We start from the raw sequence: 24,106 nt of genomic DNA, 5'->3' as shown, positions 1-24,106 counted from the left end.
TAGGATGTTCCTGACTCTTCAACCAAAGGGAATTTTTCTTCTAATGATCCAAAGCTGTTTTTCTACAGAGATTAAAAGCACAAGTATAGCCGTTAGTCTGAACCTTTAACTTAGGTTAAACTAATGAAGACAGGAGAGCTTCCAGGATGTCAGTGAGATTCAGTGTAGACCAAGAAAATGGTTTAAGCCAGGATCTCTAATGTCTTTTGTAAGGCATGGTCCAAATCATGTTCTCTTTGTTACATTATATGAACTCAAAGTCACTTAGGTGCCCCACCTCCATGGACTTTCTAAAAGCTGCAAGAGGGTAGTTGTTCTCAGGGTGGGAGGAGATATGGCCACACATAGTGCTTTCTGCCCTGCTCTTGGACACCTGGAAACCCATGAGTGGGTGGTTGGTGCTAGCACTGAAGAGGTAGAGGCTGCTAGAAAGTTTGGAAACCATTACAGGCCCCTTAGGCTGCAACCACTGCAGTACTCTGAGGGAGACATGTCCCCACCTGTAGGGAGACAGGCAAAGACTGTCACCAAAGAGGCCCAGCTACAGAGGCAGTCTTGCATGCAGAGGACAGGGAGGTGTGAAAAACAAAGGGAGATGGAGGGGAAGCTGGTCTTTCGTATCAGTGTTTCCCAGACTTGGGACTTTGTGGACCAAGAATATAAAAACTAGAACATAGGAGAGATTGATAAAGGGTTTCCAATGTTACACTTTATGAGGTAGGGAGTTTTAAAAATAAAACTGATTTAAAAATCATTTCAGATTGCCATCATTTCATAAAAGGCATTCTAATATATCCCCACCCTACCCAAAAAGAATATCATCTCAGGGTCAAAATAAAAATTTTAAGTCACTACAATTATTTTTTCTCATTTCAATGAAGAAGAGAATGCACTATGTGTCAGCACAGCTGATGGGAATAGCATTTGGGAATTATGGATATAAGTGGAGTCCCCATCTTGCAAATCGGTACTCCAGAGGGCCACTCACCTCTGTTTTTCACCAGATTCCCTGTTCTGAAGAGCACACACAGGCAGAAAAATCAGGCTACAGCCCAGCAGGCTCTGAGCTAGCTCTTTACTCTTTGGTCTTATGACTTATCTGCTGCCTTGATCTCTGAGTTTCCACTTCTGCTGACCTGGGAAGGCCCAGAACTGATATTCTCCTCCTGCCTCCACTTACAGATTAAAACAGAGGACCTCAATGACTCCCTGCAGCAGACCCTCTTGCATAGGCCATGCCACCTGAGTCAAGGACCTGCCATGATGTCCAGAAACCAGATGTCTGGGGTAAATGCCAGCCCATGTAAGGGAGTCCTGACATTCTCAGTGAGCCAGTGAATTTAATTCAAGCCGTTTACAAAATGCTTGACCTCTAGATTTGGCACTCAGGAAGTCTATATGGTTCTAAAGAACCCTGTAGGGAATGTGAGAGAGATTGGAGGCCTAGAGTCTGGGTGAGGGTTGGGGTTACAAAACAGTCCCAGTTGGGTAGAGCTTTGTCCCAATGCACCGAGTTTGTGGGTTTGATCCCCATTTAGGGCACATACAAGAATCAATCAAAGAATGTATAAATAGGGGAACAACAAATTGATGTTTCTCTCTCTCTCCTCTCTATCTAAAAATCAGTTAAAATTTTTTTTTAAAGTCATCTTAAAGGTAAAGCCTAGCTGGTTTTGTGAAAACTGAGGTCTCTACCTCCCTGGGAGAAAAAAGAGACAACCTTTCAAAACAAAATAAAACAAAACAAAAAAAACCAAGAACAGACCTAGTAGCTGTGGAGCTGGTGTCTGCCAGCCACATTCAGGGGAGACCTATAGAGTATTTCTGTCCCTAGTACTCTCTTCCCCCACAATGAATTTTTATGTCAAAGCCAAACTAGAACAGAATACCAGTACAGGGAAGAAAGAGGCATCCTGAAACAGTACCCACAAATGTCTGAGAAGACATTCATGTGATAAACTCCTTTCTTGTTCTGGATCAGCTGGGAAAGAAAGAGATACCTCTTCTCTGGTCATATTTAAGAGTAGAATATGCACCCATTTCTTCATTTCTTTATTCAGTAAGAGTTTAACAAGTTTTTTATTTGGGTACAGAGCTAATTTCAGCACAGTGAGGGCACAGAGACCTGGAGATCTCAAGCACCAAAGGACTCCCAGATTCCCCAAGCACTGGGATTGGTATTTCCATTTCCTGGGCTGGTGGGAGAACTCCAGGGGAAATGAACTTTCTATTTAATCAAATTGGTTTTATGAAAAACTAATAACTTTCTTCCTTCTTCCAGGAAAGTTTCAGGCCCAAGAAAATGGCCAAGACATGGCTTTTATCATGATAAAATACCATGAGATTTTTAAAAAAATGGACAATTGGGATTCCATGTTATTTTTAAGGTGAACAACTGAAAGAAGGGTAACAGTCTGTATTCTCAGGGCTTTTACAGTTAAGCTGGGAGACAGGACTGACACATACAGAAGTTAAATAACGAAGCAAGATTTAAGTGACGAAAGGTTGCAACACACCACTTGGTTGAGCTGTAACAACACCAGCACTAATGGAGTAGCTACTATGTACCAGACACTGGTGATACACAGAGGCATAAGGCAAGGTCACTGCCCACCAACTTTCAGAGTCTGGAGACCCATGGGACAGAAGAGTTAGAAGGCAGCTAGAGCTGTCACCCCAGTTTATAAATTCTGTAATGTGTGTGTCTCCTCATATGCAGGATGTGACTCCCCTCCACCCGCTCCAGCAGCTCGTGCTGGTTCCTGGCCACCTACAGTCTGTATCCCAGTTTCTGCTATCTCAGACCCAGCCTGGGCAGCAAGGTAAGAATCCTGGGGTTTTCCACATAGACCAAGTACAGTAAAGTGCTGCTGCTTACTGGGTGAGAAAGCCCAAATTTGGCACATAAATGAGTGGCTTAGCCCTCTAATATTAAAACCACCTTTTCCACATCAAGGTCTGAGGAAGGGACCCTGTCATTGCACCTCTAGACTGAGTCTCCTTCACTGTTTCATTCTCCCGTTTTCTCCATTTCATAGCCAGGTGAGACGGATGGTGTGAGGGTGGCAAAGAATTGGAGAAGTACAAGGAAAGAGTAACTGCTCGGGGGAAATGCAGTACAGACAAGTCTCAATTCCTTGGAAGTCACTCGGGAAACTTGACTGTGATTCTATTTGGGTAGAGCAACAGTGCCACCCACAGGTTTTCAGGTTTTCTTTGGCTGGGAAGTTAACTTCCAGATAACTTGGCCAAGAACAAAGGGATTAGAATATTTATAACAATAGCTAACATTCCTCGAGCATGACGTGCCACGAGCTATGCTGAATAATTTTCCTGATTTAATTTTCAAATAACCTTATATTATGCCTTTGGTGACCTACTATAAAGTTCCCAAACAGTCTGTCTGAATCTCATGCTCTTGGCCATCTGCTGTACTACCTCTCCCTCTCCTAAGTCCAACAATGAGGTCTAAAAGTGATGGAAGAAGTATAAGCTCCAGAATCCAAACAAAATGAAACTATTCCTTCTGTCTTTAGAACCTATCTAAATTTCAATCCTTATCCTTAGTGTCCAAGGCATCTTAGAATGTTACTATAATGAATAATGAGAATATATTTGAACCTTTAACCATTTGTTTTGGCTAAATGCATATCACACTACTGGAGTAGAAAAGAGAAGATTTCACTTGATTCAGTTTCTTTTTGGAAGATAGTGATATGAAGTTGGCCCAGGCATATAACCAATAAGGCCAACATATAATACAGAGGAGAAAAACAAAACAAAACAAACAAAAGCCCACTCAAAATTTGGAGTCTGAGAGAGCCATCAGTAAAAATTGCTAGCTGTGTGTCCTTAGGTTACTTACTTTAACTTCTTTGAGGTTTTATTTTCCCCTCCATAAAAATGGAAAAGTAATAAAACTCTACTTCACAAGGCTATTGAGGGTTATTTGAAATGATGTATATGAAAAGGCTTTGTAACCTTTAAAACTCAACATACGGTAAATGTTAAATTATAATTAATATTCAGGCCTCTGGACTCCCAGTTCAGTGTTCTTGCTTATTTATTTTAATAAGAAAAAATTAAATCTGACTTTTTTTAGCCCGAGAAGCATAAAGGTCAGCATTAGCTGATGCTGTACCTCAGCGACATAAAACAACTTAGGGACAGCAGAACCCCCAAGGTTCTGCTCTGTGCTGAGTGACTGGGGTGACCCACCCCATTGTCTGCTTTGGTACTTTGATGGCCCCTCCATGGAGAGTGAGAAGGTCTGGCTGTCACCTTCCATAGAGGAAGGCTACTGTCATGACCACCAACCAGACAGATTCCTTCATCCACAGTTTCTGGGAGAGGAAAGGAGAAAGCAATCCTTAAGCAGTGGACTGAGCAGATAGAATCCATACCACCAGACAGACTTTCCAGAGGCTCGGTTTCTTGTTTCTCTTCTCTCTCAGTCCTTCCTCCTAAGTGTAAAATGTCCTGACAAGAGCCTCTAGTCAATGGTTCACTGCCCTTTGGAGCTGTATAGCCCCATCCACTCGTTCTGACACACTTGTAGATGTGGTTGGGCCTGTGTAGCTGTCCAGCTACTTCTGCAGGCAAAACAGAAATTCTCAGCTTCCCGTCAAAATGTTAGTATTCACCCTGCATCTTCTTGCTCTTGGATTTCTCCAGCCCTGGTTATCAGATCCCAGAGCAGATTGTTTTGACCCTCCTCAGCCTTTGCACCACCCCAGCTAGGAGTGCAAGCAGAAAGACTGGTTTGGGAACCGCTGTTTACATCTGTTTATCCCTATGTCTGATTTGCCTCTGCCTGTGTGTGACAATGCCTGGCATGGCAGTACCTGTGGGGACGTCTCCACAGGGCTTAAGGTGGGTGAAGGACTTGATTAGTTAGTAAAGGGTGATGAGAGTTATCATGGTTCCAAAGTTGCAGAGCATGTCTTCCAGATGGCCTGGATTTTATTCATTTGTTCCTTTGTCCCTCTCCTCTTATCCAGGTCTGCAGCCAAATCTTCTCCCCTTTCCACAGCAACAAAGCTCTCTCCTCCTCCCGCAGGCTGGACCTGGCCTGGCATCCCAGGTAAACAACGACGTTTTTACTATTTCCTCTAGGAATGCCTCAGCTACTAATGAAATTCATTGGTAGCTGAAGTCCATGTTCATTGGTTTCCCCTCAACCCCTTAAAGGTGCTCTTACCCCTCTAGGAAGAGGGAATAGCAAGGGATTAGCCCTGTTGGCTCATGGGAAAATAAAGACACAGTCAGAGAAAATTACTGACCCATTATCACTGGTGAAGTCAGACTTACCTCCTGGGCTAGCCTGCTTCATTATGCAGGAACTCCACTCAATCCCCAATCAGAATCTAGCATCACTTATCTCAGAACCAGAGGCCAGCTGACTTCCCAGGGACACCAAGGTAATGGCCAGCCCAGCCTGGGTGCTCACAAGCCCCAGGGAAAGCCCAGAATCCCATAGGCCTGATGTCTCAAGACCACAAAGCCAGTGGCTCTTACCTCTGAGCCTCACTTAAGACCTATTCTAGACTGCCTACTGCACTAAGCATATGTTTGTGGGTCAGAAGGATTGAGGTCTGCAACAGGAGCCATTCGGAGAGCTGCCATGGTTCTATACAGCCCTTGTTTTCCAATTAGAATAAAAGGTACCACTTCCGCTGGCTAGATGTGGCCTTATGTTAGGGTGTATGGCTTGGCAAGAGTAGTGGGAGCTGTACTGTAGCAGCAACTCCTCCCCTATCTGTGCAGTTCACCTACACAGCTGCACAAGATGGCTGTGGAGAAGTGGATGCGCAGAAGATTTCAGAGATTCTAACATTTCTTCTCTATGCTAAGATTCTCCATGGATCGATCACTAACGACCCTGGCTACAGAAGGCTAGAGTCCACTAAAGACATCTGGAAGGAGATCGCCATCTAGTGGCTAATATAAATGGGGACATGAGTCATAAACTCTTCCACTTCCTCCTGACAGCTTTCCTCAAGATCAACTCACATCTTACAAATAAGACAGCCAGGACAGAAAGTTATTAAGATCATCTTGGACAGTTGTAATACAAGACTGGCTTAGGGTTATAACAATGAGAATAAAGGGGAGGGGATCAATGAGGAAATGTTTGGGGAAGTTGAGTCAATGCAATTTGGTATATCTAACTGGATGTGAAAGGTGGAGAGTGAAAGTCTAGCAAAGAACTTAGTAAGTGTTTGTCAAAGGAAAGGACAAATAAATTAATGAAAAGAAAGCCTCAAAGAAGACTGAGACTGTCTTGAAGGTCTGGTCTATGCCATTCCCTCCCTACAAAACAGGATCATTCCATAATGGTTTTAAATCATTCTGTTCTAAAAGACATTGGGGAAAAGAGTCCTTAACTTCTTTCAGGTCTTTTTACCTTCCTTATCATAATGATGCCTATCTTAATGGTAAGCTGAATATCTTTGATGAGAAAATAAATGAAGTTAACTCCAGTCTAGGAAAAGAGTAAACTGGGAAGAAGGAAGAAGAAAGTGGACTTAGGTCACACTGTCCACATGAGCAGTGGCCCCTGCACTGGAACAATGCCTGGGCCCCTAGGCTTGGTCTTCATTTCTCATTTGTGGAATGATAAATATTTTCATATGTTCAATGCACTCCTGACCTCAAATGGGTACAACAAGGGTTCTAGGTTTAAGAGTCTATTTTCCTATGAAAATAAACTAAAAAACCAATTTCTCCTGACAACAACAAATGAGATGAAGTTCCATTTAGATAGTACTAGAATGTCTTTGATTTTTTTTTTTAAAAAAAGCAAAACCCAAAACATTCTCATGAAAGAAAATGATGGTTTGGAAAGTAAAATGGCAATCACAAGAGTTTGAGATGTTATGGAAATTCTATTAATGTAATGAGCCTCAGATGTCCTCTGTTATCTTCATTTAATGCCTGTTGAACACCTCAGTAACCTTGCTTTTTGGGAAAAGAACAGGCAAAGCAAACAACTTTTTCCTTGTCTTGAGACTTCTTTTTGAAATCTTTGTAAACAACTCTGCTAGCTCCTTTTATGGTGGAAAACTGAAAGGAGGAAGATAAATGCTAAGAGTAAGTGAGTCATAGAATAAAACTCAGAAGGCTACCTCCCTGTCCCACACTCCTACTGTTTCTACCCATTATTCTAGGTATTTGCTATTCCTTCATAGAAACTCCAGTTTCCACTTCCATGCTATTGCAAAAAGTAGGAGTCCAATGTAGCCAGGGATCTGTCATCCTCTGAACAAGCCCATTAGTACAAAATATCAGAAAATGTCATTTGATATGTTGACTATTCATGGATCTGCTTGGCTTGTATTCCCCTTTAGGCAGCTGGACACCCTGGGCTGTCAGCATCCTCTTTAGAACCCCACCTGGAAGTGTCCCAGCATCTCCCATTGCCTAAGCATCTGCCCAGCACTGGAGGGGCTGATGAGCCCAGTGACCTGGAGGAGCTGGAGAAATTTGCCAAGACCTTCAAGCAGAGGCGCATTAAGCTGGGCTTTACACAGGTTTGGTTTTGTGGGGAAAGATGGAAGAAATTGGTTTGAGTGAGTGGAAACTAGGCTTCCTGAGTACAGATTTCAAGGAGGCTTAACATTCAATGATGTGTTTAAGGCAATACCATCATGTTCCTGTGTTCCCTGAAAATAAGGCACAGTTGCTGTTGGTAGAGAAAATGAGGACATTGCCAGTGGAGGCAAGAGAAATAAATGAGAGCTAGACAAAGGCACATGGGCATGGTCCACTTGGTGTCTCCATCTTAGAGAGAAAAAAACCTAAAAAGGAGCCAAGGTAATGGGTGGGTGCTTGCAGTTTCATTGGATGTGTGATTGCTGCTAGAATGTTGGGGAATGTGGACCAAAAAGAGAAGCATTTTGTTTCTCAAGTTACTTCCTTTCAATCCCACTCACAGGGAGACGTGGGGCTGGCGATGGGAAAGCTGTATGGCAATGACTTCAGCCAGACCACGATCTCGCGATTTGAGGCCCTCAATCTGAGCTTCAAGAACATGTGCAAGCTCAAGCCACTGCTGGAGAAGTGGCTGAGTGATGCAGGTAGGCCTCAGGGACATAAAGATGGATTATGCCTAGAAAATTCTGCAGGGAAGGGGCTAGTGACTTGTCTGTGTTGGGGTTTTAGGCAGTCAACACATTATACCTCTTTCTTCTCCTCCCTAGGCTGGAACCAAATTAGAAATAAGACACAGGCAAGTGGAGAGAAAATGTCAGCTTTATTACTCAGAAAGCCCTTTGGAGGACATGGCTTTAGGTCTATGACCATGAAGATTTGCACCTTTTCCCTTCTGTAACCCAGACCCACCCAGCATAGATCTTAGGACAGCTGGCTAGAGACAAAGGTTGGGTCTGCAGAACAAACACACTTACCCAGATTGCTGTCTGGACTAGGTATAGGTCAGGGGGATAGGGAAGTGAATTTCTTAAAGTCTCACTTGTAGGAGGAGGCAGTAGACACAATAGAAGGTTTTTATCTGGCTAATTCTTGAGTAGGTTTTCAGAGGACAGGGAGTTACTATGAGCTAGACTGGTCAGAAAAGTCTTACAGCAGAAGGGGAGTTTGCAGGAGAATTCACTCAGGTGTGGTGGCCAGGGAGGCATTCCAGAAGGTCAGGACTGTAAGCTAAGGGACAAATATTTGGAATACTGAATGGAAGAGTTTGTTGTCAGGGACAGAGTTTCTCAGCCATGGCACTATCAGTATCTTGGGTCAGATAATTTGCTGTGGGGCGCTCTCCTATTTAGTAGCATCCTTAGTCTCTAACCATTAGATGTCATAGCAGCCACCCCCAGCTGAGATTCTCCCAAAATGTCTCCAGATATTGCCAAATATCCCTTGGAGGAGTTGTGGTGCTATGATATTGTCCCTGATTGAGAACTACTGGTCTAGCTGAGAAGGAAAGAGCAGAGCCAGTGCTAGCGCTGGGCTCTATAAATATGTGTGAATTAGTGATTACTGTGGAAATGAGGTGAGGTGGACAGCCAGGGATGTTACCCCCTGGAAGTCCCTCTAAATGGAAACATGGGAGGGGGCAAGGAAGAGACTGTCCCTTTCACAACTTTTATTGAAGCATTGAAGCCCTGGCCATGTGGCTTAGTGGGCTGGATCATCCTCCTGTACACCAAAAAGCTGTGAGTTCAATTCCTGGTCAGGACACATACCTAGGTTGCAGGTTTTATCCCCATGGGGGTGGTGTATAAAGGAAGCAACCATTTTTATGTCTCTCTCTCACATCAATGAACGTATTCTCAGTTGAGGATTTAAAAAAAAAAGTATTCAAGTGAGAGATAAGATCAAAGGGTCTTAGGATCTTTGGGAAAGGACCTTACAGATCATTTCTAGTGTGATTGCCCCATCTGACACCTAAATCCTTGGGAAGGTATATTCCTGCCTATCAATTAAACAGCCTTAGCTCCAACATTTATGCCCAGGGGGAAAAGTGGCTTCAATACCAACCTTGTAGAATCAAGTGCCATTGCTTTTAGCTCAAAGTGAGAGTTTACGTTGTATTTGGTGTTCAGGCATACTTATAAAGCAGCAGTCCCCAACCTTTTTGGCAGCAGGGACCAGTTTCATGGAAGACAGTTTTTCCATGGATAGTGGGTGGGGGCCAGGGAGGGGTATGGTTTTGGGATGATTTAAGCACACTACATTCAAGTTCACCTCCTGCTGTGCGCTTGGTTTCTAATAGGCCAGGACTAGTACCAGTCCACAGCCGAGAGGTTGGGGACCCCTGTTATAAAAGACAGACTCAGGAGTGTTACTTGCAGAGGCTCTGCTTGTACCCACTCACACCCACACATGCTGATGATATCTGTGTGCCCCTAAACCATGCTGCAAATGCTAGAGGCATTGCTGTGGGAGTCATGAAGGATCTTTGCCTGGAGCAATTGAGGATAAGCAGTATTTTTGGTCTGTCTTTTCCCCGGGTTGGGAAGAGGGGCCTAGTTCAGATAATATGTTGTAGAACCCACCCAGAAGAGTTGTTGGATCTCAGGTCCATGAAGATGGGATTGGCTGTCCATTCCCTTCTTTGAGCTTCCTTTGCTCTTTCACCTTCCAACAGAATCCTCTCCATCAGACCCCTCAGTGAGCACTCCAAGCTCCTACCCCACCCTCAATGAAGTATTTGGTAGGAAGAGGAAGAAACGCACCAGCATTGAGACCAACATTCGCCTGACTCTGGAGAAAAGTTTTCAAGATGTGAGTGGCTCCTCTGGGTAGGGCAGTGGGTCAACTTCCACAGGTGGTTGAGCAGGCACATAAAAAGGCCCTTTGCACAGACCCCTCAGCACCTGTGCTGGGAAGGGGTCAGAAAGCAATGACACATTTGCTCTACAGACACCCAAGTGTTTGAGTGAAAGTCTGCTCTTTATCTCTAGTTCCAGGAACTTCTTCCCCCATTGACCCTTCTTGCCCTGACATCTATTTGGGGTGACATTGTCCCTCTCACTGGAAGATTTAAAGAATGGGATATAGCATCCCAGAAGAGGGTATAGATCTATACCCAGTTGAAGAAAAGGGAGCACAGCCAGGGTATCGTATATAAATTATTTATTTTCTAGGCATTGTTTTGTATTTTTCAAATTATAAATGTAATAAATGCTTATTTTAAACAATTAGGAAAATACAGGTTGTAGAAAGAAAACAGTCATAATTAAATGCCATCTAAATGTATTTCCTTCTATTTCATTTTCCACATACATATAAATACTTATAATCATATTATATAATATATTTTTTAAACTTGTAGCAAAAGTATATTCTTGAACCTGTTATGTGAAGCTAATAGTATCAACTATGTGCCCCCATGGAAGCTGGGGGAGAGAAGAGGTATGGTCTAAACAGTTTCTAATCAGGTTCCCTTAGGTACCAACCTCCAGAGCCTGCATCTCTACCACCCAAGTCCCTAAAGAAGGTACATGTGGCCTGCTTCAATCTTGCTGGCCCCAGGCCTCCAGGACTGTTGCCCCTCTAGCAGACTCTGCAGTGCATTGGGCTCAAGTGCATTTGAGGCACTGCATCAGAGTGGATTTGATGGCTACATCCTTCTGGCAACATAAGAGCTGGCTTTTTCTTCTGATTAGGTTTCTCAGAGCAACAAGAGTGAGGGAAGGTGTAGGAGGGAGGGAAGAGGGCAGAGATCAAGGTTTGGGTAGGAGTTGGATCAGAACAAGAGAGTGATATATATTTCCACAGTCTTGATGGATTCACATAGTTTAGCTTTATCATTTCCTATTTTGAGGTAGGACAGGAAGCAATACTGCAAGAGAAATATACTAGATTATGGGGAAAGAACATAGAGGAGAGTATGGGTTCCAGAGATTCTTCTTGTCCCCACATGACTCACCAATGGACTTTTCTTTTTAGAACTTCTCTTGAAGAAAGGAGTAAGAGAAGAGAACCTGTGTAAAGCCCTGGGTTTGGCGGTTTACACACATTTTCTTATTTAATCCTCACAATAATCTTTCATCATAGGCATTATTATTCTCATTTCTTAATGATAAGACTGAGGCTCAGAGAGGTTAAGAAAATTTCTTAAAGACAGTAAGTGATAAGCTAGTATTCCATCCTAGGTCTGATTCTAAAGCTTTCGATCCATCTATTTTCCTATCCTGTTTCCTTGGAACATCTGTCCCCCACTCCCAATTCTTGATCCTATTCCTTTCTTCTTCTGACCACCCTCTCTCACTTCTATCTTTGTAGAACCCCAAACCTAGCTCAGAGGAAATATCCATGATTGCAGAGCAGTTGTCCATGGAGAAGGAGGTGGTAAGGGTCTGGTTCTGCAACCGACGCCAAAAGGAAAAGCGAATCAACTGTCCTGTCACTGTACCCATTAAATCACCCATCTATACTTCCCGTCTGGTGAGTGGCCGGGAAACGAGGTGCCTGCCAAGCACAAGGGGAGGTGATGCCTGGAAGGAAAAATGTCTTCTCCATCCTGGGGAGGGTAGAGGTTTGAGGTTGATGGGTGCATGAAGTAAATAAATCAGCAAATAGATTATTTATTTTAAATATCTAATATAAAGAATAAAGAAATGTAGGGTGATAGAAAGTTATAGTGGGGAGACTTTTTTAATAGGTCAGAAAGGACTTTTCTAATAAGGTGACATTTGACCAGAGATCTAAGTATTGAAAGAGAAATATCTCAAGGAAAGGGTGTTCTAGGAAAGGGACCAGTAAATGAGACCACCTGGCATGTTAGAGGAACAGCAAGAATGCCAATGTCTCTGGAGTACAGCAAGGAGGAAGGCAAGAAGTAGCAGATGAAGTGAGAGAAATAATAGGAAGCAGACTATATAAGGTCTTGGAGGTCATTGAAAGGACCCTGGGTTTTAGTCTGTGTGAAATAAGCCACTGGAGGGCTCTAAGTAGAGAGCCTAAGCTGTCTGACATGAGTTGCTGTGCAGTATATGATCTATGTGGAGACAGGAGACTGGCTAGGAGAATTACAGTAACCAGGCTAAGTGGTGGAGGCTTAGGCTAGGGTGGTGAGAAGTGGATGGATTTTGAATATCCTTCAACTGTGGAGCCAACAAGATATGCTTACAGCTGAGATGTAGAGTATGAGAAATAAGGTAAAGATGACATGAAGTGTTTTAGCCTTGGCAATTGGTTGGAAGATGCTGCTTTTTTTTTTTTTTTGAGATGATAAAGACCAAGGAGGAACAGTTTTGAAAGAAAAAAACTAAGAATTTAGAGTTGTCATATTAAATTGGACGTGACTCCTAGACATCCAAAAGGAAGTGTCAAGTAGACAGTTATATTAGTAATTATGATGGTCAGGGAATAAGTCAGGGCTGGGAATAACATGGACTTCAGGCAGATCTCAAGAATAGAAAATATCTTCTCTATCCTGGAGAGCGATGATGCCTAGAGGGTGGGTGTGAGAATGTTGTTTTCCACCCTTGGGGATGGTAATGGTTTAAGGTTAAGGGAACTGAGGATAATGGTGATGTCCTTAAGTCTTTTAGCACTAAGGATAAACAAAATTCAGCCTTGTCCAGGGAGGGACATAGCTGTTTCCTAAAACTACACCATTGTTCATTCTTTCACCAAACATTTATTGACTATCTACTACATATTGTTTTTTGTGCAGAGTCCTGGGATACACAAATAAGTATTATTTGTCCCCTCTCCCAGGGAACCTCATTGTCTAGCAAGGGAGATAGACAAATAAACAATGATAAACAACATGATAACTTCTTTAGGAAAACTTAGTAGTCACAGCTAACAAAACCTTGGGAAGTAATGGTTAGAAAGTCTTCCCCAAGGAAATAAATAATACCTGTGCTAAGTGTAAAAGGCAAAAATAGTGAAGAAGCAAATAAGTGGGGATGTGGAGTTTTCACAGGAGGGAAGTATGAGAATAATGGTACAAATCAGGCAGTATTCACAGAACTGCTGGTGGTTCCATGTGGAGGAATGTTGAAAGATGAGGATGGATAAATCGGCAAAGACCAGACTGAAGGGACTGTGTGCAATGCTAAAAAATGTCAAGGCTTGGAGGAGTAATTGAAAAGTTTTTAAGCAGGGCACTAGCATGATCATATTTGCCTTTTAGAATGATCATTCTGACTTCAGTATAAGTAAGGTAGTTTGATAGCCTGGGAAAATAATAAGGATTTGATTGTAATTATCCAGTAGAGAAATGAGGGCTGAAGCAAACCCCTGTGGTAAGAATGAGGGGGATGGGAAAGATTCAGGACATAACTAGAAGATAGAATTTTTAGATGTTGGCTAATAACTGAAAAGTGGTGGTGATATGGAGAATGATGAAGGAAAGCAAACACTTGGAGATGATTCTAGAATTCAGGGTTGGCTGATTGGGTAGATGATGATGCCATGGATGGAACAAGCAAACACAGGGGAAGAGCTAGTTTGGGAACTGGAAAAAGTGATAATTTCAGTTCTTTCCATTATTGTGATGTTCAGTGAGGCCTGTGGGACACCCAAGTGGCAATGTCCATGGTCACTTAGGATTATAGGTCTGGAGGGTAGGAGAGAAGGCTGGGATAGAGATATGGATCAAGGAGTCATAAACATATACTTGATGTTGAAATACTGGGTGAAGAGGAGCTCACCTATGGAGTCTGTACAGAGGAAGCAAAAAGGAAAGTACAGGTCTCAATCCTGTAGAACACTAGTATTTGAGAGATTGGCAAAAGAAGAGTATCAGGGGAAGAAACTGAGAAAGAGAAGCAGAAAAGGTAAGAAATCGCAGTGAAATAGATATAAGGGGTAAAATGGGTGTGAGGAACTTTACAGGAGTGCTATAGGAACACAGATGAAAAACCCAAATTGGGTCTGAGAGGGCTGACACATTTTATTTGAAGAACACATTAGAAGTTAGCATGAAAATTGGTATTCAGGGTAGAAGGAATGGTCTATGAGAAAACATTGAATTCTAAAACAACATGATGCTTTTGGAGAATCACACCAATTTAGTCTGGCTAGAGTTGGGTTTGGAAAAAAGACAGAGAGATTGATAAGGGCCAGATCATGAAGGGCCTTGATACCAAAATACTCTATAAACAATGATAATCCATTAAAATTTTAAGTTGGAGGCAATGTGATATTCATTCATTTATTCATTCATTCATTATTTCTTTCTTAAATATTCCTTTTTTTACAGATGTTATTTATTTATTTTTAGAGAGAGGGGAAAGGAAGGAGAAAGAGAAGGAGAGAAACACTAATGTGTGATTGCCTCTCACATGCTCCCTACTGTGGACCTGGTCTGCAAGCCGGGCATGTGCCCTAGACTGGGAATCAAACTGGCAACCCCTTGGCTCACAGGTCTGCACTCAATCCACTGAGCTATGCCAGCCAGGGCTTTAAATATTCTTGAGCACCCACCATATGTTTGATAGTGGGATAGAGTGGAGCACAGGACACCTGTGATCCCTGCTTACAGTCCAGCAGGGAAAACAGACACAAACAAATGTTACTTGTGCTGAAGCCTTCAGAGAAGATGTATGGGTATTGCAAGGACCAAATTTTGTCCAGAGTGTCAGAGCTTCTCTGAAGAATGATGCTGAAACTGACTTCAGGAGAATGAATGGACATTAATGGGGAAAAGGTCTGAGTTGGGAAGGAAAGGAGGAGAGAGAATAGGGAAAAACATCCTAGGTAGAGGAAACAGTGTGCACTAAAGCCCTGAGGCTGGGGTGGTGGGGAGAGGAAGCACAGAAGGCTTGAATGGGCTGACACCCAGGGAGTGAGAGAGAGTGTGAGGAAGGAGGTTGGAGTAAGAGGTAGGGATTATGTAGGGTGTTGGAGGAAATTGGACTATGTCTCAAGAACATTGGAATCTTTAGATTTGGTGCTTTGTTTACAGCAGATGGGAGATAGGCTTTTGCTTTGGTTTAATTCCAACCAAGGACACAAACGTGGAGAAAAGCAGTGAAGGTATGAAGGACCTGTGAAGGAGCCTGACTCATTCTCATCACTTATTCAACACATATTTGCTGAGCACCTGCAAAGTTCCAGGTACTATAGTAGACACTGAGGGTGTAACAATGAACCATACTGGTATCCTCCTGCCCTCATGAAGTTCACAGCCTAGTGGTAAGGGAGACACATTGTACAAATAATTAATACTTATGCTGTTATGAAAAAAGCAAACAGAGAAAATGTTCTGACCCTCTCTTTTCCTCAGGTGTCATTGGAACAGTCTCCTTGGGAATAGGACATAGTTTTTTTTCTGCTTCTGATATGAAATAATCATCAAAGTATATCATTCAGCAGGAAAAAAAAGCAAATGGTGCAGCCCAGTGTGGGCAGAATGCTACCATTAATATAAAAAATTTAAAAGGGGGAGCCATATGTATGTCTGCTTGCATATGCATAATCTGTCTCCAGAAGGAAACCTCTTAGAAGCTGGTCACAGTGACTAAATACATTATTTAGTTAAAAACAACAAATTTCTTGGATGTGGTAGCAGGAAGTGGAAGAGAAGAAAAGGGAGAAAGATTATTGATAACATCTCTTACCATGCTTACCACAGGAAATGACTATGTGTTGCACCCTGATGGGATGGGATGTTACACATTGGGGAGGGAAGGAATATCAAATCACACACCCCCTGAGTAGAAACTTCCTCTCACTGTCTTTAAAGCATTCAGCAGCTGTGGCTGATGTGACTCAGTTGATTAGAATGTGGTACCCAGAGGGGAGGAGAAAAGGAGGAGAGAGAATAGGGAAAAACATCCTAGGCAGAGGAAACATGGGTGGATAATAGGGGGAAAGTAGGAAGGGTTTTCAGGAACAACTGTAAAGGACACAAGGACAAAACCAAGGGTGGGGGGAAGTGGGATCAGGGGTGGGAGGTGACGGTGGCTGTGGTAGGGTGAGTGGTGGGGAGAAAATGGAGACAACTGTACTTGAACAACAATTTGAAAAAAAAAGCATTCATCATCTGTGGCTGGTGTGACTCAGTTAGTTGGAGTGTTGGTCACAAGTTTGATTCTGGTCAGGGTACAAAAGGGTTGCAGGCTCCAACCAGTGGCGGGGGGTGGGGGATACAAGAGGCAACCAACCAATTAATGCTTCTCTCTCACATTGATGTCTCTCTCTCTCTCTCATTCTTTCTTCCTCACTCTCTCTAAAAAATCAATTAGAAAAAACCCCAATATACTGGGAAAAACATATCCTCAGATGAGAATAAAAAGTAAATTCACCAGAGCTTCCCCTGTCAGCATGAGAAGAATGAGGGGAGAGAATGTATGAAGATTTCAGTTCAAATGAAAATGTGAACAGGTTCTACAGACAAGGCAGCTAACAGCTTCTTTCAGGAAGGAAGGGAACTGACATTTAACAAGTCCGGCATATTTTCCCAGGTATTGAGTTGGAAGATCTATGAACATTATATCATTAAATCTTATTTAAAAGAACCTGTAAGGGAAGTATTAGTACTATTTTACAGATGAGAAAGGCAAATCTCAATGGGATTAGGTAACTTGCCCAAAGTCACACAGATGGTTAGTAGTGGAGCCAGGTCTTACCCAGATTTGTTGGGCACCAAAGTCCATTCTGTATATATCATCCTTTTCTACATTCTAGGATAGTAATACTGAGGGGGAGATTCCTGAACTTTGTAGGAGATTAAACTAAATTATCTTAGGTCCCTTTCAAATCTTAGACTTGATGGTGTTGTGAGGGCTCCAGGGCAAAATAAAATATTCAGAAACCAAAGTTCAGCTCCTCCAGTTATCTCTGGAGAGCTGATGGTCCACTTATGCATGAGGCTGGGAAGCCTGAGACAGGGTTGTTAGGACTGGTACTCTGCTGCCCTGAGCAAAAGCAAAACCTTTTTACCAAGGAAGAAGACTGAAAAATAGTGTCTGCCACAGCAGATTCCAAAGGGATATGCTCCTTTCATTGTTAGAGCACTCAAGCACAGCTTTGATCTGGCATTTCCTAAGAAATCTTGCCAGGGGATATGTGGGGGCAACTTTGCCCTCAAGTCCCCCCATCCACCACGGATGAAAGTAACACTACCAAGACATGATCTGTTTGGGGAAGAGAGGTGGTCAGTTTCTCAGAGAAAAAAGGCCAGGAGCCCCTGCCTCCAGGGGCTTTTATTGGGTTGTAATACACAGGAATACAGGGTGGCAAGGATCAAACAGTAGATAACATTTCAAAGAAATCCGAAGGCTTAGCCTGAGTCAGTGTTTGTCAGGAAAGGGGGTTGCAGAAACTTTGAGAGACATACTCATTTCCTGCTCGCACCCTTAACATATGAATGAAAGCACTCATAGTGAAGCAGATTTCACAGGACGTTTAGGAATTCTTTCTTATGCCAGAATTACCCCAGCTACCGCTCTAGCAAGGCATGGAGCTACACTACCTCCCCATCACAGGTTTTCAGGCTTAAGTGGATTAGAGAGCCAGGAAGCACTTCTCCCAGAGGACATGAGGACTTGGGCTATGTCAGAATAGCTGGGGTAGGGGGAGCAAGGGTCCATTGCTCCCTCTTTGTCTCAGCTACCTGAGTCCTTCCATGATGGCCTCCCAAGTGCCTGGCTCAGGTTGCCACTCTTTTGAGGAGTCTTACCTGTCATTGACCATCAACCATGCTGGGGGGAGGAGGAGAAAGCAGAGGCAGTGTTTGCTACCAGAGACAAGCTTTGTCTCTTTGTGGCTTGCATTCTGGAGGTCGCTCACTCATCCTTAGCCATGGGGGGTAGTTACAATTCCTGAAACTAGGCAGAGTGGTTCCCAACAGGGATACACAGCAGGGTGGGCAGGTCTGGGTGTCAGCAGCAGAGAGCTGTGGGAGCAGGATAGAGCTGGAGATGGATGTTGTACGTGGTCCAGAGGCCTTTCTATGAAATGGGGCAGGATGTAGGTTTGGACTAGAATTGTCAAGGAAGCTAAGACATTACTTCTGCAGAAATGGGACCCAGCATCCTGGGAGAAGCATTAAAGCTTGGAGAATGGGGTGGAAATGGATATTTACAAGCTTTTGTTGCCTTTCAGGTCTCTCCCTCTGGGTCTCTGGGTCCCCTCTCCATCCCTCCTGTCCATAGCACCATGCCTGGAACAGGTGAGCTTTAAAATGAAGTTGGTGAATTAAACCAGAATTCCTTTAAATAATGGGATGTTAGAACTGAGAATAATGGTTCTAAAGGTATTTCAAAAGATATTAAAGTCTGCTTTGGAGAAAAAGAGTTCCATGATCAAGTAAGTTTAGGACATACTGAGTAAGCAAAGTTTAAATAAGTGTTTATGTTTTGTTTTGTTTTGTTTTGATTATAGCACTTCTCAGCACTCAAGTACATTACACATTCCTAAAGAAGCTGTATGAAAAGCTAACAGAAGGGAGGATTTTCCAAACCAATTTTCTACAGAACTGCTTTTCAAAAAGTACTATATAGCATTTCAAAAAGCTAAATAGGAGGACCATATGTCTGGATGAGCCCAGGATAATCTTAGTGTCAGCCTCTTGTCCTGATGTAATTATCAATAGCACTCCTTTCCACTCTTTAAAATATCTTACTTTCTATGGTAAAATATATGTCATCTTATCCATGTAATGTTCGGAGAACTCAAATACAGTTTAATCTAAATCTGTTCAGTTTAATCTAAATCTGCCATTTTACGGAGGACAAAAATGAGTTTCAGGGAAGGGAAGCCAGTTGCCACAGGCCACAGAGCTGCTGAGACCTAGACTTGGGTCTCCTCATTTCTTGTTGAGCTCTTTCTAGAAGACCATGTACCTTTTGTTTGTGGAGATGAGAACACTATGGAGGCTGGCAATCTTTAATCTTTAATCTTTAATTGCACTCTCAGGCTCTCTTTTCCTCCCTTATGTACTTTTATTTCATTCCCATACTCTTCCAACCTGAGGTTTCTTGTTCATTTTCCCATCCTGCCTCTTGGTCTGGGACTGCATATGCCCAGCCCAGGGTGTATCCTACAATAGGATGATTTTGGCACTAGTCCTTCTTCTGTTTGACAAGTCTAAGACTTGCAGAACCAGCCATGCACCCCTTCAGAGCCTGGTCTGAGGAGGGCATTCATGATGAAAAACCCTCTGGATCTGGGTGCTGATGCTAATATGGCAGGAGCTGGACAGATAAGTAGGGATAGGGAGAGGGTGAGATTCCTTTGGGGATAGATGTTTTGAAGGGCTATGCCACAAGGTCCAAGCAAGACCCAGCTACATTACTTTCCCTTGTTTTTGCCTCTCCTTATCCTCAGTAACATCACCCTGTTCCCCTGGGAACAACAGCAGGCCTTCGTCTCCTAGCTCAGGACTTCATGCAAGCAGCCCCACTGCACCTCAAAATAACTCCAAAGCAACAGTGAACTCCTCCACTTTTAACTCTTCAGGGTAAGATGGAAGGGGAGAGAACAATAACCCAGCAGGGCCTAGGGACATGTGAAAAGCTAGGTCAAAACCTTGGGAAAGAAAGCTGTCACTGGGTTGGAAAAAGGGAATGGGGTGGCAGGGAGGGGACAGAGTGGAGAGCCAAACTGGACTTTATCCCTGAGGAGTTGGACTTAGAAGAGAAGCTTCAGTCAGTGAGCATTCCTACAAGGAGTTCATGTCAACAAAGCCAAAAATGTCCATCCTCACTGGGAAGGTGGACATTTCCAAACATCAAGTCTTTCACTGGGCTTAGGAGTTCTCCACATAATGCCAGTAACCCTATTCTGGGGGCACTGTAATGTGGACTTGAACTTTGAACATGGCTGGCATAGTAAGAGAGGGAAGTTAGGATACTGTTAGGGGAAAGTAGCCTCTAGGGTCAAAGAATCTACTAAAAAGTATTTTTGTAGCTGATGCCTTGAGAGATTCTTCCCTCATTCAGAACAAAAGAGAAATTTGAAAGTTAAGTGATACGTTAAAGATCTGAGCTTGTCAGAAGAGATGAATCTACTTGTCTAAACCCAGGTAGTTCAGCAAGGCAGCCAGTTCTCACTGGCCATTGTTGCATAGCACCAAAAGTTGGAGCTCCTCAGCTACCTCCGAGAGAGAGAGAGAGAGAGAGAACCATGAAATATACATTTTAAATATTGTTTTGAGATACAACTCATATACCATAAAATTTATCATTTTAAAGTGTACAATTCAGTAGTCTTTAATATATTCAAAAGGGTCACAAAACTATCATTATTATCTAATTCCAGAACATTTTTACCATCCCAGAGAGAAACCCTGTACCTATTAGTGGTCACTATCCATTCCCATCTTCTCTCATCACATTAACAGCTTAGAATTGACTTGTTTTTTTCCCCTTCCAGATCTTGGTACCGATGGAATCATCCCACCTACCTCCACTGAGACCAAAAAGTTTCTCCTATTCCACCTGGCCCTGTATTCCCCATTGGAAGGAAGGGAGTCATCCCTTCTCTGTATGGACAGATTACTCTCAGAAGAGCAGAGGAGAATCCCCACTATCACTGAACCTAAACTCTCGCCTTCTTAATGAGCAAGGGCCTCCGGATATTTAAAACTGTGATTGAACCATGTGTTGACTTCTAGTGTTATTGAAATATATACCAATGCTAGAATTTGAACTTCCTTGCCTGTGCCCCACCTCCATCCTCTAGTTCTAAATATTTTGAACAGCATCACTGTAACAGTGGTGCTTCAGAGAAAGGACATCTTGCCATTATTCTCCAACCCATTCTGGGGACAGCCATTTGCCTGGCGTGCCAAACTATTGAAAAGAGAGATAATGTTTTTAACTCTGACTTTAGCCATAATCTCTGAACTACTTCTAAAATCTGTGATAAGATTTGAATTTGATGCCTCCATAAAGCCTTGATGTTTTCCCTGTTCAGCAAAGTTTGCTGACTGAAACTTCTTTCACCCAATTTTCTCTTCCATGCTGCCCCCTTTTCTAGAACCAACTCCATTCATGATTTTGTTCCTAAGTTCCCTCCTCTTTACAGAAGTCTGAGTCCCTCAATCTCCTGGGCATATTTTTGTACCTACACCTGTCTGTTACACCTGTCACAGAGTTAAGGAGCACTTGTTCATTCTCACCTTCCATGTGTTTTTCCTTATCTTATTCTCTCTCCCTTATCCTGGCTGTAGAAGGAAGGACACAAAAACAAACATGCAACAATTACTCTGGCAAAATACCTATATACAGCCCTTTCATCTTTTTGCACTTTCTTCTCTCCTTAATGTGGGATTTTCCAGCAAAATGTTTAACTCAGGTGTGAACTTTGAACATGTCTGTAACATTTTATCTTCTTTAAAAAAAGAAGAGAAATGAAGAATACCAAAGTGTGAAATACTATCTAACTCCCACAAGAGTTCCCACACCAGCTAGGAATCTTTTTTAACTTCCTGGAAATGTTATTTTAAGCCTCCTTTGTGAGCCAGTATGTTGAAATGTAACATGGAGCCATTCTAGAAATGGTAACTTAAATAAAAACTGCATATCCAAAGAAATGTTGAGATTCAAAGGAATCTCACTGTTCCTAAATAAATTTGAATAGTGATAATATACACGATTCCACAACTGATAAGAAGATGTTTAGATGATTGTTCTGTGTCTTTTGTTGTGGGGTGATGTGAGTGCATATGACAAAGTGGTATAGTAAAAATGTTTCAAATTAAGTGTATTACTCCTCAAATTAATGCTAAAGCTAACATACATTAATGCAGGGCTGTAAAGAGTTCAGAGGTTTGTTTTTGTTTTTTTGACAGAACTGCCTTGAAGGCAGAGAAGAGATTGGTTTCCTCATTTTGTGAGAGAATGGTAACTAATTAAGGTCAAGTCATTTGAAGACTTAAGTTGAGGCTAATAGTTCATATCTCTGATACCCTGAAGGTCAATTATTCATAATTCACAATGGAATGCAATAGATATGTAAGACAAATAATAATCTAATAATCATATATATTTGACTTTGGAATGTGCTGAGACTTTAACGAGGGGTTAAAGGGGCAAGAAAGCTATACTTGTGGTTTTTCTAGGCTAATAAAAATTTGAATGGTTACCATTCCTGAGGTAAGCATTGACCTGTGGAAAAGGGAGGCCCTTCAAAAATAAAAGCCTAAGGGGGGAAAACTAAAATTGGGATTAGACATTTTTTACAAATCATAATATATGGATAATCTAAACATAAATGATTAAGAGTTAACTTCTTGATGTTTGAATTGGGCTTATATTAAGCCTAATATTTCATGTTATGAAGTAGGAGAAGGCCAGCTGAAAGGGGCTTGGTATCTAAAAAAGACAGCAAGAGGACCCTCCAGTAGTAATTTAAGTATATAAAGGGACTACTCTGCTACCCATGAGCCCATCTGTGCATATATATGCACACATGCACAGGCATATGTGTACCCCCCCTTGTATACTCATGGGTGCCAAAGCTGACCCTTTTCTTCAGCAATCTTGGCTACCTTGACATCTCACTCAGGTGATTGATAAACATTTATCTGCACTGTCCAAGACTCTGGTTTTCATCCATTTGAACTTAAAAAAAACTTTAATTTTTCACTGCAGTTTTAGGTTTACAACAAAATTGAGAAGATGGTATAGATGCATAGACTTCCCCAATATCAATATCACTTATCAGAAAGCACATTTATTTTTTACCAAGGATGAACTTACACTGACACATAATCAATCAACCTAAAATCCATAGTTTAACTTAGAGTTTATTCTTGGTGTTGTACATTGTATATAGGCTTGGATAAAAATATAATGACATATGTTCATTATCATAATACCACACTATTTTTCACTGCTAATAGCATACTATTTTTCACTGCCCTAAAAATCCTCTGTGCTCTGTTTATTCATGTTTCCCTTCCACTACCCCCACCCCACAACCACTCATTTTTTTATTGTCTCCATAGTTTTGCCTTTTTCAGAATGTCATATAATTGGATTCATATAGTATATAGCCTTTCTGGGTTAACTTCCACTTAATAATATGCATTTAAGATTCCGCCATGTCTTTTCATGGCATGATAGCTCATTTCTTTTTAGCTCTGAATAATATTCTATTGTCTGATTGTACTGCAGTTTATCCATTTATACATCTACTAAAGGACATCTTGATTGCTTCCAAGTTTTGAAAATTATGAATAAAGCTGCTATAAACATCTGTGTGCAGGTTTTTGTGTGAACATAAAATTTCAGTTCCCTTGGGCAAATACCAAAGAGCATAACTGCTGGATTTTTAGAGTACATTTAGTCTTATAAGAAATTGCCAAACTGTCTTTCAAAGAGGCCATACCATTTTGCATTCTCACCAGCAAACTATGAGAGTTTCTGTTGCTCCACATCCTTGTCAACATTTGTTGTTTTCCATGTTCCAGATTTTGGCCATTTTAGTAGGTGTGTAATCATATCTCATTGTTTTAATTTGCCTTTCCCTGATGAATTATGATGTTCCACATGTTCCACATCATGTGTCATATTCATATTTTCATATTCTTATTTTTCATTTGTATACCTCTTTTGGTGAGCCATCTGTTAAGGTCATTGGCCCAATTTTTCAACCCACTTATTTGTTTTCTTACTGTTGAGTTTTCAGAGCCCTTTGATATTTTGGACAATGGTCCTTTATCAGATGTGTCAATTTT

The 24,106-nt window shown here is 42.0% G+C and overlaps 1 protein-coding gene across 4 annotated transcripts in view; it reads left to right on the top strand.

Annotated features, from left to right (window-relative positions):
• Positions 1-22,574, top strand: part of POU2F3 (POU class 2 homeobox 3) — a 118,953-nt gene extending 96,379 nt beyond the window's left edge. For 3 of the 4 annotated variants that reach the window (XM_037028547.1, XM_037028548.1, XM_037028546.1), the window contains 10 exons: positions 1,183-1,287; positions 2,720-2,822; positions 5,001-5,083; positions 7,350-7,532; positions 7,937-8,078; positions 10,106-10,242; positions 11,746-11,907; positions 18,526-18,592; positions 19,750-19,882; positions 20,797-20,916. In XM_037028547.1, coding sequence (XP_036884442.1) covers positions 1,183-1,287; positions 2,720-2,822; positions 5,001-5,083; positions 7,350-7,532; positions 7,937-8,078; positions 10,106-10,242; positions 11,746-11,907; positions 18,526-18,592; positions 19,750-19,882; positions 20,797-20,836 — 1,155 coding nt within the window. In that variant the 3' untranslated portion in view covers positions 20,837-20,916. Of the gene's footprint in view, positions 1-1,182; positions 1,288-2,719; positions 2,823-5,000; positions 5,084-7,349; positions 7,533-7,936; positions 8,079-10,105; positions 10,243-11,745; positions 11,908-18,525; positions 18,593-19,749; positions 19,883-20,796 lie in introns of all 4 variants that reach the window. The other variant, XM_037028545.1, reaches the window with a different exon arrangement.
• The last annotated feature ends 1,532 nt before the right edge of the window (positions 22,575-24,106 follow it).

Source organism: Sturnira hondurensis, unplaced genomic scaffold (genome assembly GCF_014824575.4).
Source record: "Sturnira hondurensis isolate 20B ecotype Veracruz unplaced genomic scaffold, ASM1482457v3 Scaffold0019996, whole genome shotgun sequence".
NCBI classification, from domain to species: domain Eukaryota; kingdom Metazoa; phylum Chordata; class Mammalia; order Chiroptera; family Phyllostomidae; genus Sturnira; species Sturnira hondurensis.
Note: the sequence above shows the minus strand (reverse complement) of the source record. Positions and strands in the feature narration are given on the sequence as shown.